The following is a 19,564-nucleotide window of genomic DNA, read 5'->3' as shown; positions in this document are numbered from 1 at the left end:
GACACGGGTTCGAGCCCTGGTCCGGGAAGATCCCACATGCCGCGGAGCAACTAAGCCCGTGCGCCACAACTACTGAGCCTGAGCTCTAGAGCCCGTGAGCCACAACTACTGAGTCCACGAGCCACAACTACTGAGCCCGCGTGCCTAGAGCCCGTGCTCCACAACAAGAGAAGCCACCGCAATGAGAAGCCCGCGCACCGCAATGAAGAGTAGCCCCCACTCGCCGCATCTAGAGAAAGTCTGCGTGCAGCAACGAAGACCCAATGCAGCCAAAAAAAAATAAATAATAAAGAAAATTAATTAATTAAAAAGAGAAAGATCTGCTGCTAAATACTCTCTCACACACACACCCTGGCAATCACACAAACGCAGTCACGTGCATACGCTTACACGTGTGTACATGCACACGTACAGGCACACGCCCCACAAGTATGCAGGCACCGGAACGCACAATCACATGCACACAAATACAAACGTACACTCACATGCACCCCCCCATGTACACACCTGCACAACACGCTCGCTCACATGCCTGTGCGGCTTAGAGCACCTGCTTCACTTGCCCCTCCCCCGTTCTTACTATTTTCTCGCTCACCAGAGCAGGGGCCTAAGAGCAGAGAGAGTTTTGGGGGAGGAGGACGGGCAGAGACTGGCTGACCGTCCCCGCAGGGCTCTCATGGAAGCGTGGCTTCCGTCTGTAGGAAGCCCAGGGCCATCAGGAAGGCGCCCACAGTCCATTCCCATGAAACTGTGTCGGGGGGACGGGGGGGCCTGACACTCACCAGCCACCGCTTGAGGGTGATGGGGTTGATGCCAAAGTCTCTGACCAGGCCGAGGTCGTGGTACATGTGCTCTAAGCAGCTCAGCATCTGCGGGCGCAGGAGGAGAGGGACGGTCAACAGCCCGAGCGGCCAGGAGACGCGCTCAGGGCGGGCCGGGTGGCTTCTCCAGCCGCACAGAGAATCCACCGGGGAAAGTGGGAGCCACGCCCAGCCCAGCCCAGAACTGGGATGACGTCCCAGACGGAAAGTCCTTGATGGCCACCACACACGGCTCTTCCTCGAGGGCACGGCACACACGCAGGCCGGGTGCCAGAGTCTGGAAACGGGGGCCTTGAAGGAGCCCCTGGCAGAGCGCCGGGACTGCGGGGTCCCGGGTGAGAGCGGGACGGCTGGAGTCCAGGCTGCCGGCCGGCTGCTGCCCGGATCACCCAGCTTTGCCAGCAGCACGAGCGCCCAGCCAGGGTTTTGCCGTCCAGAGGGGCTGTGGGTCCGACAGCCCCGCTCCCCGTCCCACCAGCCTATTCGCAGCTGCGGGCAACCCCGAGGAGCTGAAATATTTGCTGTGAAATCAGAGTCAAGAGGCGGAGGTGATCGGCAGACAAAACCATCTGGTGCCACTTACGTGGCAGCTTCGGGGCAGGAGTGACGCGTCTGAGCATCTGCTCGCGCTGACGCTGCGGCGGGCCCTGGGCTGGGCAGCTGGATGAGGCTGAGTGCGGAGCACGCGCGAGGTGACCGAGAGGCCCCGCGGCCTTCGAGCCCGCGCTCGGCAGACGCGGCGTCGGGGGCAGCACTCAGGTCAGCCCGCGAGAGCGGAGCAGCGGGAAGTCACCTCCCCGCCTGGTCTGCGATCGGAGGATGCTGGGCCCCTGGGTGACGCTGGGTGCGTCACCCCCTCTTGAAGGGAGAGAGGTGAACCACCACCACCCGGGAGCCCTGATGTTCTCGGGGTGCGAGCCGCTTCTTGGGTGGCTAGATGCAGTTTTGGGGGCCAGGCGGGCTGTTGAAGCTTTCAGGTGTGTCCCTGTAGCTGTTCACCTTTGCCGTCCACACTCCAAAGTTCATGGCCTCCCCAGAGGCCAGGGCTCCCGTCTTTGAGCACCTCTGGTTTGCCACTGTGGGCAGCTAGGTGCTTTTCGGAAGCCCTGGGACCCCTCCCAGGCTGCCCGGGGTCATGGAGGTGTGCTGGCGAGGGCCTGGGCCGGCAGATGGCCACACGGGCCGAGCCCACTGGCAGGGGCTGGTCCCTCCTTTCACCCCCGCCCTGATGGCGGCTGCACATACATCCCGAGTGTGGAGGGCCGCCTTCGCATCCCGCATGCGTGGGTCCTTCCACCTCTCAACGTGAGGGTGGCGTTCCCTCTCTGGCCACGAGCAGCCGGTGCCCCAAGGAGACAGGAACGGCGGGGGTTCCACCATCAGGGCCCCAGCTTTGCTCTTCCTCCCTGTGGGCTGCTGAGGTCAAAACGACTTTGGGGAGAGTGAGATGTGCTCGGTAGCGGCGCTTGGCCACCTGCTGGAAGCAGGGCTGCGTGTTCTGAGCTCCTGTGCGTCCAGGCCAGCAGGGTCCCCTGCTCAGCGAGAGCTTTTGGGACCTGAGGTCCTAATGCTTCTCCTGGAAGATGTGACTCTTCTCCTCCTGCCGTGGTCCCCCTCCGCCACGTCCATTGCTGAACATGCATCGATCTGGCAGGTGACAGCTGCACACTTAGAATGCCTCCTCCACCCCTGAACTTGCGGCTCCAGCCCTGCGTGCTGACTGCTTGGACGGTTTGGAGCACACGTGTCACCTAGGGCCTTTCCTCAGGCGCCGGCCAGCACGCGGCCCTTCTCAGGGTGGACCCGGGACCTGCACGTTCCTGGCCCCTCTTGCTGAGGGCTTCTCTCATCCTGGGAGACCAGCAAGGGAAGGCGGTTCGCACAGGAGATTCCAGGCCCAGGCGGGGAACGACGACCTGGATGGTGAGCGCTCAGCGTGCACCGTTCCTTTGCTGGAGCGCAGGGAAGTCGCTCAGCGGATCTCGTCCAAGTGGGTGAGCCCCGCCGGGGCTCCCGTGTTACCAAAAAGCTGGTAAGCGTCTGTGGATTCTGGTGGCCACGTGGAGGGACTTTTTGTTTTCTCTGGGTTCAGAGAGAGGAAGGTATAACTGATATTATAGACTAAACAACAACAAAACGATCTCCATGTTTGTGTTTTCTCAGCAAAAGGGGAATTTTAAAGAAGTGTGTTCTTGCCGCAGAAAGTCACTCTGGGTCCCCGAGGCCTCACAGCTGCCCGGGTCGCCTACTCTCAGCAGCACCTCCGGTGGAAGCTCCTTCCTGAAATCCTCCCCAAGCCCGCGAGGCCTGCACCCTGCAGGCCCGGGGATCAGGACGCAGCCCGGGGGGCTGCTGGGCGGAGGGGGTGCACCGAGCAGCCAGAGCCCGGGTTCGAGGCCCCGCCGCTCACCTGCTCCTTGGCCCTGACGCCCCTTCCCGAGCCCACCAAGGGGCAGTTTGGCTGCCAACCTGGAGAATGAAGTTGAAAGACAAAGAAGACAGAGGAGAAGAGCGATGGGGCCGCTCCCGTCTGGTCCCCGAAGCCGGTCCCGGTCCCAGGCGGCTCCTGCACTCACCTCGTTGGGCTCCCAGAGCCAGACGTCGAAGGTGGGCTTCCGCAGGGCGTCTACGGTCTCGGGGGACAGCAGGTACTGGAGGGGACAGGAAAGCACTGTGAGCACGCACGGGGGCCTCTGCGTTGAGACGAAGGCTGGCCATGCCTTCTCCACTCCCCTCTTGCCCGCCTCTCAGGACACCTGGGTACCTTCTCAAAGGCTACACCCACGAGAATTCTGGAGGGGTCAGAACTACGGGGACAGACATCCCACCAGTGGTGGTCAGGGGCAGAGCGCCAGGAATGACCGCACAGGGGACGAGGGGGCGCTTGGGGGAGACAGAACGTTCACCCCTTGACCGTGGTGGAGGGTACGTGACCACGTAAGCCTGTTGCACTTGACAATGCTCTGCACTGCAGGAGGTGAACTTTACTGCATATGCTAATGACATCCCGAGAAACCGGACTTTAAAAAATACAAGAAAGTGAAATCAAGGGAAAAAACTTTTACTTGGCATAAATTCAAATAGTGGCTAAGAAGCTATTTTGAGGTTTGCTTTTGGACGCTGTCACTGGTTTAGCCGTGGGCCATAACAGCCCAGCTTGCTGGGGGCAGGCGCTGGTTCTACGGAAGAGCGGAGTTTAGGTTACATTGTCAGAGGAAACAGAATATTTTAGACCCAAGACAGTCACGGTGTTTTGGAGTTACATACAGTCGTCTCCTAGGCCTTTCCGTTTGTTTTTTTAAAAGGAACCACTGCGGAGGACTGCCACCTTTTGTTCTGGGCCTAAGCTGGGCCTCGGGACTCCCTGGGGCAGATCCTGAGGTGTGGGTCACGCGTTCCTGTAGGGCAGGGCACTCGTGTCCATGTGAAAACCTTGGACAGTATTTAGCTTGTCTTTCGTATCCGAGTTGGGGAACCCCCTGGCAGGGAGGCTCTGGGAGTTTCTTTGCTGCTGTGGGAACAGTGGGGGGGTGGCGGCCTTGGGCACGGCCAGGCGCCCTGTCTGCAGGACCCCGGCCACTGCGAAGCCCAAATCTTAGTGGGAGATTGTGCAAAGAACAGTTGGGCCAAGGGTCCTGCTCAGTCACTAGCTGCAGGCGTTGTGAGATGGGGGACCACCATCACCAGACCCCTCTTTTGCAGCTGTCTGAAGAACCCTACCCCCGTCCCCAGGGCACTGCTGCTCTAACAAGGGCTGAGGCTCTCTTGTAACTGAGAAATCCTTTGTGACCAAAAAGCAAAACTTCTCACAACAACTACATGTTGTTCGGGGACAGGAGATGCAGCGAAGCAGCTTTTAAATAATTTAGTTAAAAATGAAAGTTCTTTCAAGTAACATTTGCACGTGAGAACCGTTTGTTCACTGAGTAGGCGATGGGGGCTGGCTGGACACCGGGGAGGAGCTCCGATCTCTTGGACCTTGGTCTGGGACCACTGTGGCTAAACAAACGTCCGAGAGAAAATATATCCTGCCTAAGAAAAACGGCAGCGTTCCACAGCCCAGGGCCCGGGCGGGAGCTGGTTTTGCAGATGTGCAGATGGCAGGCGCCGGGTTGGGAGGTCAGGGGGGCCGAGGGTGGGAGGCTGTGGACGCTGACTGTGGCTTCTTCAGGAGCAGGATGTCACCTTACCTTGGGATAAGCGGGGACATCGCGTCGCGATGTCAACTTCTTGCTGTTATCCAAAAAACTGTATTTACAGGGACAGCTGGTCCTGAAGGGAAAAGCAAAGATTGTTTCTGGCACTGCCGCCTTGGTCTTGGTGTCACTTGGGCGGCGGATTGCGGGGACCTCATCGGAGAAAGACCGAAAAACGCAAAACCCAACCCAATCCGCATCCCACAAACCCCTTTGGTCTTATTTGTTACAGAAGAATAAGTCGTAAAGCCAGTGACGCCTCGTTGCTAAACCCCGAAGGCCGCGCCTGGACCTCCTGAGATAATACTGAGCTTTCAGCAAACATGGCATCTTCATTTTAGAGAAGCTCCTGAAAATCTCTTTTAAATGATGCGAGCAAAATACGTTTATTCTAAAAAATTCAAAAACCACAGAAGCAAAGTAAAAAAAAAGTAAGTCCCCTTTCCCCCACTTCTTTCCTCTAAATCTCACACCTGGCAATGCCTTCTGTTAAGTTTGGGGTACCTTTCCAGAACGTTCCTAGGTATGGACACACACGGACAGCCCCTGGTCCTTTTAGATAAGGATGGAATGGTTCCAAGTTTCCTCTCTGGCAACTTGCTTTTTCCACTACCATGTCACAAATGCACTGCTGCTGCTTCAGAGAGCTCGACCTCATCAAAAAGCAAGTCCTCCTTGGGACCTCGGGCGTGATGGACCTCATAGGGTCATCAATCCCGCCTCCTGTAATAGACGTTCAGGATGTCCCCAACTGTTCCCCTTACGCACACGTTGAGAGGCGAGTTTGATCTCTGACTCTGCTTTTCATTCCTTAACGTCAAGGCATCAAGAACAGAACAGGGACTTCCCTGGCGGTCCAGTGGTTAAGACTTGCACTTCCGATGCCGGGGGCCCGGGTTCTATCCCTGGTCGGGGAACTAAGATCCCACATGCCTCGGGTTGCGGCAACAAAAGCAAAACAAAACAAAAGAACAGAGCAAAAGGAGCCTGGTGGTTTTGGAGGGAAGCCCCCTTCCGACATCAGGGGCGAGTGTGCTGGCCCGAGGGGTCACAGCCAGGGACTGCAGGTCGGGGCTGTTCCAGGAGAGCCGGCAGCGCCTGGGCCCCCAGCCCACATGGGCACCTTAACTCCTCTGGAAGGAACTTGAAGTCCCCCCACCTCGAATAGGGAGCACAGCGGGGGTGGCGGGAGGGTCTAACACCCCACTCCTCCCGCTCCCCCTGCCTTGCGTGAGATTCCCAGGCTGGGGATGGGGCCAGCACAGAAGCTCACGCAGTTCGTAAAGAAACTTCCATCTTCCAGGAGAGCAATTTATACTGAATTGTAAGAGCCGTAAAGAAATTCACATCCTTTAAGCTGCGAGGCTCCTCTGGAGAATCTATCATAAGCAAAGAATTAGACGTAAGCAAACAGCTTGAAGGTATTCATCCCGGTGTCATCTGTTGCCGCAAAAACACAAAACCAAACTAGAAGCCACCGGAACGTCCCCCAATGGAAAATAATTTAAACCATTATGGTACTTCAACAGGGAGGACTACTATGTCATCTTTAATTATGAATATTATGTGAAGCGAGGGAATTTTGGACGAAAAGGGAAAAAGAAACGTTGCCTACAGTATGTCCTGAAAGGTACTGCAAAACAATTGGCCACGGAATGAAGAGAAAAGAACTCACTGGGTGGGTGACATTTGCAGACATTCTGCACAAATGCCTGAGGCTGCATTTTCATCTACTGACTGTTTACAGTGTTGTAAATGAAAAAAAATTACAACAGTATTTCGTAGCTGTTTTTCGAAACCGGCTATCTGGGCGTGGAAGAACATCTGGGAAGCTCAGGATTGGGTTTTGACTGGGAGCATCGTGGTCGCCGTTATTTTTACTGACTTGCCCCCCTCATCAGTATAGTCTGGAGGTATGACAAGGTGGCTATGCCACTTGCAAGCTCAGAATAATACGTCTGCTTCCTTTTCGGGAAAAGAGCCTCAGTATGACTTTCTTGGCGTGCCGCTGTTCCTTCCCTCCACCCGATGCTTGCGAAATCATCCGAGCTGCTTAAGACGGCTTCGTGCATGGAGTGGGATTTTAAGACAGATTTAGCAGAAGGGTAACAAAATGAACCAAGAAAAAGCGCCAACCAAACGCTTTCCGTGGTCGCCCCTGTCAACGAGAACTCCCATTTACACACGCACGTCTGAGCAGTGAGAACCTGGTCTGTGACTTAAGAGCATAGGTAGCATCGTCATTATTTCTTTTCCGCTTTTAACCTCTTTTGTACAAACATGCACACACGTGCTGTGCAGGTCAGTCCCGCGCCTCTCCCAGGAGGGCTGTGTAAGCGTCCACCAGCGAAGATGATCCGACTGCTGGAATCCACTGCTTCCTGGAAAATCCCAGCGTTGGGAGGTCCTGCCGCGGCCAGGCAGCCCTGCCTGCTCCCTCTTCGGCCCGTCGCCACGGGAACCAGCATCCTCCAGCTGACAGAGCAGCTGGCATGGTGCCTTTTCTTTTCTTTCTGTTTCATTTTCTGTGCTCCCAGCCTCCCCCCTCCTGGGGCTCAGTCCAGTGGTCAAGGCCATTTGTTTGGGATGAAAGCAGAGATGACAGATCCCAGAGCCCTCAGATGCCGCCCCGTGTTCCTGCAGCCCCCACGTGCTCGGCGGGGCCGGGCCCTGCCCTGAATGTGGGTGGGCGATCCTCCCTCTGTCCTCCTGGGGGAAAAAGCCAAGAGAAACCCAAGGCCTGTGTCTCAGGGGAGCGCAGCCTGTTCCGAGGGTGTCTGTGGGTCTGCGCCTCATCCGACCCAACGGCCATCCCTATTCCCTGGGGAAAGGCGGTTCTGGTCCACGCAGAGCCCTGGCTCCGAGGCCACGCTGGGGTGTGCCTGTGCGGGGGTGAAGGCGGCCATCGCCTCAGGCTCCCTGGCCACCCGAGCGGGTGCAGACCTGAGCTCAGCCGGGCAGGTGCCTTTGTTCCCCTCTCCGCCCCCGAGAGGCAGGATCACCGCCCGGCTGGGTGGACATCCTCAGAAAGAGCTGCTCAGCTGTGCGACCTCCCCCGCAGGTAACGAGCCTGGTCCCAGGATGCCGGATGACTACACGGCCCCCTTGCACGATTAAGATGGAACCCAGCCGTCAGCAGAGACGAGGGGCAGTGCAAGCAGCTTATCCCCCATCTGAGTTAATTTCTCCATAAAGAAAAGGGCAGGGCTGTTTGTATGGGGCACAAAGGGGTGCTGGGCTCCCGGGCAGCGTCCCAGGTGGGTGTCGCTGCGTGGATCAGCCCTGAGCCCAGGAGGCTGCATTTCTTTTTTCGCAATGTGTCAGCACTGTTACAGACTTTACCCCATTCTGTTTTCGATTGAAGAGGCACAATTACCCGTCTCTCACCTACATGAGCTGCTGTGAAAACTGCCTGTTGAGAAGACAAGCCTCTAGAAGTGCTGGGGCACAGGGAAGGCTCCTCTTCGGACCACAGCACTGTGAGTTCCAAAAACGCATTGATACCTCTTGCGGGGGCGGGGGGGGTGGGGGGCGTGGAAGAGGCTTCATTACTCGGATGAGCCCCGGTTCTGCCCACTTTGCCCCCAACGGGTGCCTGCAGGTGACATCTCGCTTCCCTTGTGCTCTGAAATCGGGCAGGTCTTCTCCACATGGTCTATCGTGTCCCCCAAGAATCATATGTGGATGTTCTAACCCCCAGTACCTGTGACTGTGACCTCATCTGGAAATAGGGCTGTAACAGATGTAATGAGTTAAGACTGGTCACACCAAGTGTGATTGGATTAGGGTGGCCCCTAATCCAATAGGACTGGTGTCTTTTTAGAAAAGGGCCATTTGGACACAGAGACAGACACATACGAAAAAAAAGGCCATGTGGAGACAGAGGCAGAGACTGGAGTGATGCTCTACAAACCAAGGGGCCCCAAGAAGTGCTGACAACTGCTAGACGCTGGGAGAGAGGCCTGGAACAGGTTCTCCCGAGAGCCTTCAGAGCGCGCCTGGCCTTCCTGACACCTTCACTTCAGACTTCTGGCCCTCAGAACTGTGGGAAAGTAAATTCCTGTTGTTTTCAGCCCTCCAGCGTGTGCTGCTTGGTTCTAGCAGCTACAGGAAACTAACACCACCTGGACGGAATTCTGTTTTTTCTCCTGCAACCTAACCCGCAGGGCAGTGCACGCCAGAAAGCACAGCAGGGGCATCACGTTGCCCCTGCCCCAGCCTGGCTCTTACAGAAGGGGCGGTGGGGGATGCCTGCCACACGGCCGGCGGGGCAGGACCAGCGGGGGCGGGGGGGGGCGGGGCTCCTGACTCACCCCAGTTGCTCTGGGCAGGTGGTGGGATTGAATCATTTGAGAAGGGACGAGAGGCCTCATTATAAAACACCTTCTGCTTTTGAATCACTCCATCATGCCCGTGAAACTAACCTAACACTGTAAGTCAACTATACCTCAGATCAAAACCCAAACCCGAACCCCACCTCCTGCAAGTGCTCTGTGGGCTGTGTGGCTGCAGGCGACCCTACAGAGGGAACATGGGGGCCGGGGCCCAGGGCACCACCGCTCGCCGCAGCAGACACGGCCCTCGGCCACGGGCCGCCAGTCTGAGGCTGCTCGCGGAGCGGCCGGGACAGGGCCTGGCCGACTAGCTTTATCTCCCCTGGGTGTTAGGACTGGGCACAGGACGGAGGTCCAGCACGTGGCTGCCAGAGGGCTAGGCTGAGCTGTCCAGATCCTGAGCCCGAGGACGACACCGTGACCAGGGGCCTCCTTCCAGCTGCTGAGCCGGGCCCAGCCGTGGGGCTGCGCGGGCAACTCCAGGGCCCTTACTGGGTCACGTGAGGGATCTGCCTCCTGACCCCACAGAGCCTTCTGCTTCAGGGACGGTGGGGACGAATTATTCACTCACAATTTTCTGTCGTCACGGACTCCTTTGCCCGACTTCCCCCAAATCCAATGGGATGAGACATCCCGAAGTCCAAAACACTTGACAAGTGAGCGGGCCACGAACGGGGCGTGGTCCCCGGAAGCCATGCACCACCGAGCCCGTCAGGCTAGTCCCCGAGCCCGTCCTGAGGCCGCCAGCCCCGCCCCTCCCCTGCGACCACCAGCTTCCCCTCCCCTCCTGCACCGAAGGCCCTTGCATGTAGCCACGCTCTGCAGTAAGCAGGTTGCCCTCAATTTTGAAAACTTAGGAAACGACCTTCAAGATGTTGGGTGGCCTCGTGAGCCAATTTGGCGCGCTTGCACGGGCCGTTCGCAGGTTCATTAGTCCCGTTAAATCCTGCTGAGCCCCAGCTGTAACCTCAGCCTCCTTAGTGGCGTGGCGTTCCGGGGGTGACGGGCCACACCGTCACCACGCGGTCTCTGGACCACGGGCGTGAAGCAACGCAGGACAGCAGACAGCTGCAAGCTGGGCCCGTCAGCAGAGCGCTCGGTGCAGCCCCTCACACAGCAGGCTCAGTGTGTGCGACCTCCAGCATCATCTTGGCTGGCGTGGTGCATCTCTCCCCTTGACCTGAACATCTGCTTTGACCACCGTTTCGGCGAAGGGTCTGGCTGTAGCCCAAACCCCACTTTCCAAGAAATGCCTGGGGCATGTTTTTCCTGGATTTCGGCAGCCTGGGCCACCTCACCCTGGTTCTCCAGGGGATGTGTGGAGGGACCCTTATTCCATGGGACAAGTGACTTCTGTGTCCAGAACGCGGCATCGCTCCCCTGACGGGCCGCTCTGTGCTATGGGGACGTCCGCACGGGATTGGGGCCTCCGGGACACCAGGACACTCGTCCCCTGGAAGCCAAAGGCCTTTCTCCTTTTATCGTTCCCCTTTTCAAAAAATCGATGCCAACTCTGTTCAAGTTGGGGCCGTAAATCCTAACACTCTGATCTGCAAGAAGATTACTGGCCTTTTCTGTGACGTCATCCTCCCAGCCTCCCTCTGCCATAAACTCTCTTTTATGATAAGAAACCTGTGTCATCGGAAAGCAAATCCCAGACGGTGCCCACCCCAGCCAGAGCTGGGATCCTCCAGCTCTGCTTTCAGGGAAAAAAACCCCCAGGGCCCCTCTCGGCTCTGCGTGGCCGCGCAGAGCTCTCCCCGGCCGTCCGCCGCGCTTGCCCAGCGCAGACCTTACCTGTTGCTTCTAGCTGCCAGCTCGTCCCTCATCTTTTTAATGTCACTCTTGCATTTCTCAACCTCCACCACTTTCAGTCCTTCCACTGGAGACCAAGAGAAACAAGGGGGTTACCATGGATACACGTGGAGGCTGGGGAGGCTGGTAACTGGGGGCTCGCCCGTGGCTCCCACGTCCCCGGGGGTGAGGGGCGGAAGCTGGCTCAGACACTGGTTCCCAGTCCCGCCCACGCCGCTGATTCTCAGGCCTCCCCCCCCCCCCCCCCCACGGCTCAGCCACAGCCTGTTCATCACGAAGCCCCTCCCCCTCCCCGCTTCCCGAATCGCCACCGTTCCCGCACGTACTTCTTGCTTTTTCTCCGTACCCCTAAGCGCCAGCTGAGGACAGAGGATCTTTTATCCCCAAAAGAAAAAGGGGGTACGTGTTCCCAGGGTAGTAAAATGCAATGAAGGGCTCGGGGAGCAAAACCACAGCCTTCCCAGCAAGGATGAAAATTTCGTTAAGGCGAAAGCTTTGCAGTTGAAGGTCCTGGGTAGAGCAGTTAACCGGGAGAAGCGCTGACTTGAAATGGATGAGAAATGATCAGGCCAGGGGAAGGACGAGCGGAACCCGCGCTTGGTCACATTCCCAGGGTCCTGCAGCACCGGGTCCCCTAAGTCAGAACACTACGTTTTTTTTCATCAAAGGATGAACTGGCGCTACGCCTGCCAGCGAGCGTTCAACTGCAAGGCGTTCACTCTGGCAGGTGCATATTTAGTTCAGAAACGCTGCCAGTTCTGGAAGGGCTTTCAGATTAGAGTCAGGTCATAAGAAATAAAAAAGATGAGCTCTGTTACTTGGTAATCACACCTCGATTTTTATGCAGAAAGATACTACCCACGATGCCACTCATTCCCCTTTCTATCAAGCGGAATATGGCTAAAAATAAAATGCAGGTGATTTCTAAGAGAAAAACAAAGCAACTCAGCGACTTCCGTGGGCTTCCACCCGTCTCCCATCCGGAGGAACTGTCAGCAGCTCTGGGGCTCGCGGCTGGGGGAACTCTCCCAGCGCCGAGCCCCCGGGCAGCCCTCCAGGAACCACGATCTTCCTGGGTGGGTTTTCTAAACATTTCAGTGTCAGGGGCCAAGATTATGTGGGACCACTGCTTCTTTCCGTCCAGTGGCAGGAATCTGGAGGATCTGATACTCGGATCTGGTTCCGGTGACCTGCTTCTGTGCCGTGCGGGATGCCAAGGGAGAGGCTCAAACACCATCTCCACCCTCCTGTACCAGGACGCGGGACCAGCGAGGTGGGGAAGCCAGGGAACTGGACATCGGTACTTTGTGCTCCCACCAAGAGCCCACACCCTCCTTTGGGGTGCGATGCCCTCAGCACTTTCTCGCATCGCGGACCCCGTTAGGAGGTGGATGAAACCATGGGTCCTCTTCCAAGAAAAAGCACATTAGCACACACCCTTTACGGTTTGCATTTGGACCAGGCGTGCGCGGCCTCCCAGGCATTTCTCGGCCGCCGTCCCACTGCAGGACGCTTACCCCGAGGAGGAGAGGACCACCGCGGAGCTGTGTCTGCGGGTCTGCGAATGGGACAGATGGTAGATTCAACATCAGTGGCAGGAAGGGGCCCAGGAAGGGGTTGTTAACACGTGAAGGGCAGAAAATTTTGGAAAGTTGAATAGATCTGGAGAAGAGACCCGGCATGTGGCATAGACTTGGATCCAAAAAGTGGATCCATCTGGGGAAGAGATGGAGCACGCAGTATAGAGTCCAAATAGGGTAGCGGTGCCCTGCCTGCAGGGTCCACGGGTACCATTCATTCCGTTTCCAGCATCACTTCTCTGAATACAAAATAACCTATGATCGTTGTAGAAAATGGAGGAAATACAGAGTATCTCAAAGAAGGGTATTTAAAAATTTATTCATGGGGCTTCCCTGGTGGCGCAGTGGTTAAGAATTCGCCTGCCAATGCAGGGGATACGGGTTCGAGCCCTGGTCCGGGAAGATCCCACCTGCCGCGGAGCAACTAAGCCCGTGCGCCACAACTACTGAGCCTGTGCTCTAGAGCCCGCGAGCCACAACTACTGAGCCTGCGTGCCACAACTACTGAAGCCCGTGCGCCTAGAGTCCGTGCTCTGCAACAAGAGAAGCCACCGCAGTGAGAAGCCCGCGCACCGCAACCAACGGTAGCCCCCGCTCGCCGCAACTAGAGAAAGCCTGCGCGCAGCAACAAAGACCCAACACAGCCAAAAAAAAAAAAAAAAAAAATTATCCATGATCCTATTGGCCCAGAGAACTCATTTAATATTGTATATATTGGTGTGTATCCCTCCAGGCATTTTTCTCCCACCCCCATGCAATCTAAATATCTATTTATCTTTCTTAATTTAAAAAAGGCAGAATTGGGATCATGTTTTCTCATCTGCTTTTCTCCATCGTCAACAAGTCAAGGGTGCTCCTGTTAGCAGCTGCCTCGTAGCTCATGGTTTCTGCTGGCTGCCTGATGTTTGATTGTGTGGTATTGAAATTGATGTAGATCAGGTTCCTGGGCCATTTATCGGGGGCGATGTTAAGATTAAGCCTTTTGGGCAACACGGAATGATAGAATTTACTGTAATGATGTTTACGAAATACAGCCTGGTTGCCAAGGAAATTGATAGTGAGTAATGAGATGGCAAAAGTGCATTAATCAATGGAAGAGAAAAACAGTGCGTCACGGGATTAAAGAGCCCCACCGCCGGGCGGAAGCCAGGAGGCAGTGAGAGCGCTCGGCGGATTCAGGCGCCAGCAGACCCAGGGCTGCCGCTCCCAGGCCTTGCTGGACACCAGGATGCCTTGTGGAAGATCCTGGGGAAGGGAGAAGGCCGTCCGAGCTGGGCCTCCCCCAGGTCCTGGCACTGACACTAGGGAGGACTCAGGGTTGAGACGGATGTCAGTTTCCCACTTGTCAGTCTCAAACCTGAAACACAGGCGGGCACGGACCAGAACCCCAAACTAAGGCAGAGGCTCCACAGCCCCGGGCTGAGTGGCAGCGTGAGCACCACCTGGACGCTGCTGTCCCCTTGGACTTTAGAAGGGGTCACGGCCACCCTAGAGGACCTTTAAGAATGATTTTCTAAGAGGGACACTGGCTTCGGGGACGGGGCCTCAGCAGGCAGGAGTAACAGCACGGTCACGGTCAGGTCACGAAGGCAGCTCTGTCCTACTCCCTTCTCCCCCTGACCCGCTGGGCTCTCCTAAGAGGCTGGCTGTGGGCAGGCGAGGCCCTAGTTAAGCTGCAGAGCTTTGGAAGTTGTTTATAGCCACGTAGGAATAGAGCCTCGGGTTTCAGCACTTCCTCCAAGGACTTTGGTAAAGAATTTGCATAAAGCACATTTCCCCGGTGACAAAAAGAAAAGCAAGCTTTGGTTTCAGTTTTCTGGGTTGTTTGCATGACCTGGCTGTAAACTTTGCCCCATGGGGCCAGCTCTCTAGTCTGTAGGTTCTGGGCCAGGCCCCGGCAGGGACAAACGCTGAACAGGGGCAGGACTGCCCTGTGCCCACCGCAGGGCGCCTGGGCCCTTCCCGCAGACAAGGAAGGACGGGAGGGAGGGGCGCCCCTGGATGGCCCATCTCCAACCGGGAAGTGAGGGGAGGCCCTGGATGTCCTGTGTTTAGGAAATGGCTTCTCACCTAAGCGAGACCCCAGCCTCCCGAAGAAGGAAAACATTTCGTAGAAAAGGAAGGAAAGCTTTTAAGGTGAATTAAGAGCTATGGCAGAATTTACATTTGATTCCAAAGAATTATACACTTGAGAAGGTCAAAAAAAAAAAGGCAGGAAATTCCATTTAAAACAAGTCAAATCAATGTAATGTGGTTTACAGATGGGCAGCTCTCGCTGGTGCCTCTGAATTCAAGAGGCAGAGAACAGCTCCGAACAGCTCACACATACCAGACAAAGTGTGTGTGTGCGTGAGCACGGTGTGTGTGTGTGTGTGTGTGTGTGTGTGTGTGTGTGTGTGTGTGTCCATATCTGGTCGGGCCCCACGGAGCAGCCCGGCAGTCATATTCCCGGCAGCCTTCCCAGGCCAGCAGCGCAGGCCGGCTTGCTTCTGGCAGCTCTGCAGGGTCAGGGTTGACCTTCTGAGTGGCTGGGATGACCAGTTCCCCAAGTGACCTGCGGGAGAGGTCCAGCTGCAGAACCCCTGTCCTCAAAAGGCCTCCCCTGTCCATTTCCAAGGTCCCTGCGATGTCTTCGGGGGAGGCCCTGATTGCTGTGTCTGGGCGGCTCTTAGGAACTCACACCCCCCGGGGCTGAGCACAGATGAGGTGACCGCGCCCACCTTGGCGCTAACGCAGAGGCGGGTGGAGCCCGGGGAGCGGTCAGCCACAAGCGCCAGGAAAGGATGCGCCCAAAGCCAGGTGGAGTTCAGGGAGGATGAGGGCCCCCTCCGGGGGTGCGTGGGCCCCCATAGCCATGTTCCTGTGGGCAGCGGGCAGCCGGGAGGTGGTGGGGAGGCCAGGGGCTGATGCAGGGAGAGGTGCCAAAGTGGGCCATGGGGGGGAGGCCGCTGCCCACACCTGGCCACCTGACCGCAGCTCCTGGAACCCTAACCCTAACGTCCTCTTCCTCCTGAGAAATGCAAGCTCTCTCCATCCCACTCCTTCAGTGCCCAGGTCTCTGGTGCTAGAAATTAATACCACTAGTAAAAACGCTAGTGATTTTGCAGCGAGCCTGAGCTGGGGGCGAAGGGGCGATGCCATCCTCCAGGTAATTTATGCCCATGTGCATGAATTATCTGATCTACACAGGAGCCCCAGGAGGAGATGCGAGCTAGTACTGGAGGATTCCGGGCAAGGACATGCTGGGGAGAAGGTCATCGGGGATCCATCCTTTAATGGTCCTCAATCCACAAGCCACTTGAAGGCAAAATAAAAACACTTCTCGGCCTGATTGGTGTCCCCTCGGCCAGATACCGGAAGCCTCTCAAGTTGAAGTCAGCACAGCTCCCTGTAGGAGTTCTGAGAATTAATTAACGGCCTCTTCAACTTGTCTGTTTCCAAGGAACGGCGGCACTGGAGCTGGCTTCCGTGTGGGGCGGGGGAAGTGGTCAGAGGCGCCGGAGGAGAGGACGACAAAGCAGGAGGCACCTGTCACCCCCCAGCCTTCCCCACCCCCCGGGCATCTGCTCTCCAGGTGGGGACTGTATGACTGTTCATCTCTGTGACTGTAGGTGGTGACTCGGCAGTGAATGTTTGCTACGTCCAGAGAGCTCCCTACCCTATGGGGCTTGGTGGGAAGCTGAGCTTGTCGCCCATGGCAGAAGACGGAAACCCCAAACGCTCACGGCAGTGGGTTGAACTGCGCCCCCGTCAAGGACAGGCTCACATCCTGACCCCCAGAATGAGAGTGTGACCTTGTTTAGAAAAGGATCTCGAGATGAGATCGTTCTGGGTGAGGGTGGGCCCTGAATCCACAGACAGGTGTGTCCTGATAGAAGGACGACCTGGATGCAGACGCAAGGGGAGAAGGTCACGTGCAGGCGGCGGCAGCCTGGAGTGATGAGGCCACACGCCAAGGCCCGTGGGCGTCCTGGAAGCTGGAGCAGGCCTGGGACAGATTCCCCTCCAGAAGGAGCTGACCCTGCCGACACCTTGATCTCGGACTTCTGGCCTTGAGACAGTGGGGGAATTCATTTCTGTTGTTTTAAGCCCCCAGTTTGCAGTGCTTTGTCACGAGAGCCACAAGACACTAACACTTGCTTTCCTTGGCCGTCCTTGCAGCGAGGGTGTGGGCACCTGATCCAGCTCTGTCCAGACTCTGGATCTGTAGCTCGTGTACAGAGAAGCAGCCTGATGTATGCAGCAGTGGCCACAGGGGCTATGGGGGTCCAAGCACAGATCTAGGGGTGCCGGGGGGTACTGTACATCTGGGGCTCAGATCCACCAGGTTGGCATCCTCACAGCATCAGCTCTACGTGGGGTTTGGGGCATCGCTCCTGCTGCAGAGCTACTGAGCCCTGGTCCTGAGCCCTCCTGACACCCAGGGGAGCTCCCCCAATCCCTTAGGGCAAAACCTCTTTTCTGCTCAATGCAGCCATGACCAGTGTTTGCGGCCGTAGCCGCGAGGCCAGCTGTCACAGCTGCTTTCTAACCTGCATCCTCAGGCCCTCCCCGCCCTGCTGTGGCACTGGCTCCCCATGGGGAAAGGTGATGGTGAGAGCAGCCCCACCAGGACCCTGGGGCTGGTTCCGGTTTTATTTACTTTTCCACTTTGCTGAATGAACTTCAGCAGGTCACTTAATCTCTCGGGGGCTCCTTCATCACCAATGGGGAAAATAAAACTGTTCTGAAGCTCTAATGACCAAATGGATTTTATTTTTTTACCCAAACCAAAGTTTCTTTATTACGAAGCTCTCTCTTTTGAAAAAACATCCAGCAGAAACAAGTGCTCTATTCCAACCCCTTTATTTTTAGGGTATCGGCAACCACTCCCAGAAAACTAAGTTCACAGCAGTTTCTGGGTACCATGATTTTTGGGGGAGAAAAACAAAGGTCCCAGGGTGATATGACCAAATGGATTTTTATAATGTTGCCCTACTTTGAAAAGGGTAACTGTATAAATCATGATTCTAGTTATTTAGGTGAATTGGTTTTGGACATGATCCTGAATGTTTTTTCTTGTAAAAAATCCAAGCCATTCATACAAGATATGAAAAGTGACAGTCAGTGAGTCAGCCAGGTAGAGTCTGTGATGCCACGACCCCGACGGCCTCAGGTTTGGAGTGTGTTTGCTCATTCCGGAAGTCAGTAAATGTGGTGCCCATGAGCCATTAACCTTGGCCTTGACACTGACAAAGAGCCTTCCCGTTGTGCATTGAATGGGGAATTGCGGGTCATGTGGAATTCAAGCTTTGTTCCTTATTTGATGGATGGGAACACAAAGGGTGAGTGACTGGAAGCTGTTTTCCTCCCAGAGTTTCAGCTATTTGGTCACTGAATCAAGACTTGGTAATGATTTAGTGGACATCCTCCCCCCAGATTGTGAAACCACAGAGTGTGGGTCGGTGCGTTCTCCTTTTTGTAAAAAGACACACACACAAGTTATTCTGCAGAAGTTCTTCCCTGGAGGGGGCTACGTCTGGGGGCCTCACGGTTTCCTTCTGTGCTCTCCTGCACTCAAGAGACCCTATTCCAGGGGCTGTGCTGCGAAAAGTACCATGTTGCAAGTTACTGCACACTTAGAACACGTCATATGTTACTGAGTTACTTTTAAAATAGAAATCAAACACTTAAGATTCATCACTGTTCTAGCCCTTGTTAACTTCAAAGGTAACTTTCGCGCATTTCCCAAAGAAGAGACATTTGCTGTCAGCCTCAGCTCCGTTGCCATCACCAAGCACCAGGGTTTTAAGTGGTTACTTTAAGCAGAGGTTAAAAGACAAATCAGCAAAGGGGAATCAACGTGCCACTCACATTCAACGCGCTTCTCTAGCACTGCCAAGTGATGCGCAACTTCAGCTTTCAGTTCGTTGATTTTAAATGCTCTAGGAAGGAAAAAACAAAACAACACAACTCATCAAATTCTCCAAGTTAAAATGGGTTCCGCGAACATCTGCTGACTCCCTGCCGTGGTGAGCCCTACAGGTGGGCTGGCGAGGGGCTCGAACAGAGGAGTTGCTTTTAAGGAACTCACGGGAGTTGGGGAGGGGTGCTGAGGGGAGGGAGGAAAAAGATACCCTTTTGAATTATCTCAAAGGTGTATTTTCCAAGATGGGAACGTAGAGCAGGTATGCTTACTTCCCCATACGTGGGCAGTGAGCAGATGCTCTCCGGGGAGGACCGTGTCCTCTGCTCACAGAGGGCATGGTCCAGCCCCACACCCTGCCCTGCTGGGCACAGACCGTCTCAGGGGACCTGAGGTGCCCTTCTCCGGGAGGCTCCAACCCATTCAGTTCAACAACTCCTGGGCTTTAAGAAAATACCCTACGGCCTTTCCCCATTTTAACTACCCTCGGGCAGTGAGATGCCACAGCGAGGTAACTGAGAAATGGAAAGCACTGACCCAGAACCGGCAGGATGACTCAGAATGGAGAGGAAGCCGCACAGCTGCACAGGATCTCTGTGAACGCTGTCAGCTCTTGTAGGTTGAAGTCCTAGCCCCAGAAGAGCCAGCTGGGAAGATTACCAGCAACACGGGCTCTCGTTCTGAGAACACCCACTTGACACGGTCTGTGGCACCTGGCATCTGTTTCCTGGACCCCATCCAAGCTGGCTTAGGTACGTAAGTCCCCAAAGGATTCCACTGGGGAGGCAGCTTCTGGGGGCAAGTGATGTATCAGACCCTGCCGGCCGAGACAGCCTCAGAGCAAGTGGCCCACCCCAGCCATGAAGAGAAAAAGCGCCCAGCTCTGGAGATGACGCATCCAGAAGATTCCGTA

The 19,564-nt window shown here is 56.0% G+C and overlaps 1 protein-coding gene across 7 annotated transcripts in view; it reads right to left on the bottom strand.

Annotated features, from left to right (window-relative positions):
* PDE9A (phosphodiesterase 9A) overlaps positions 1-19,564 on the bottom strand; it is a 97,816-nt gene that overhangs the window by 11,647 nt on the left and 66,605 nt on the right. For all 7 annotated transcript variants that reach the window (XR_013828445.1, XM_079922055.1, XM_079922056.1 and 4 more), the window contains exons 6-10: positions 18,600-18,670; positions 11,149-11,233; positions 5,012-5,093; positions 3,398-3,472; positions 783-869 (exon numbers count right to left, since the gene is read on the bottom strand). Coding sequence is in view for 6 of the 7 variants with exons in the window: in XM_079922055.1 (XP_079778181.1) it covers positions 783-869; positions 3,398-3,472; positions 5,012-5,093; positions 11,149-11,233; positions 18,600-18,670 (400 nt within the window). In the remaining variant the exon portion in view is untranslated. The remainder of the gene's footprint in view (positions 1-782; positions 870-3,397; positions 3,473-5,011; positions 5,094-11,148; positions 11,234-18,599; positions 18,671-19,564) is intronic.

The sequence above is a fragment of the Stenella coeruleoalba genome, assembly GCF_951394435.1.
Source record: "Stenella coeruleoalba genome assembly, chromosome: 5".
Taxonomy (NCBI): domain Eukaryota; kingdom Metazoa; phylum Chordata; class Mammalia; order Artiodactyla; family Delphinidae; genus Stenella; species Stenella coeruleoalba.
The sequence above is the reverse complement of the archived record's forward strand: the minus strand, read 5'-3'. Positions and strand labels throughout refer to the sequence as shown.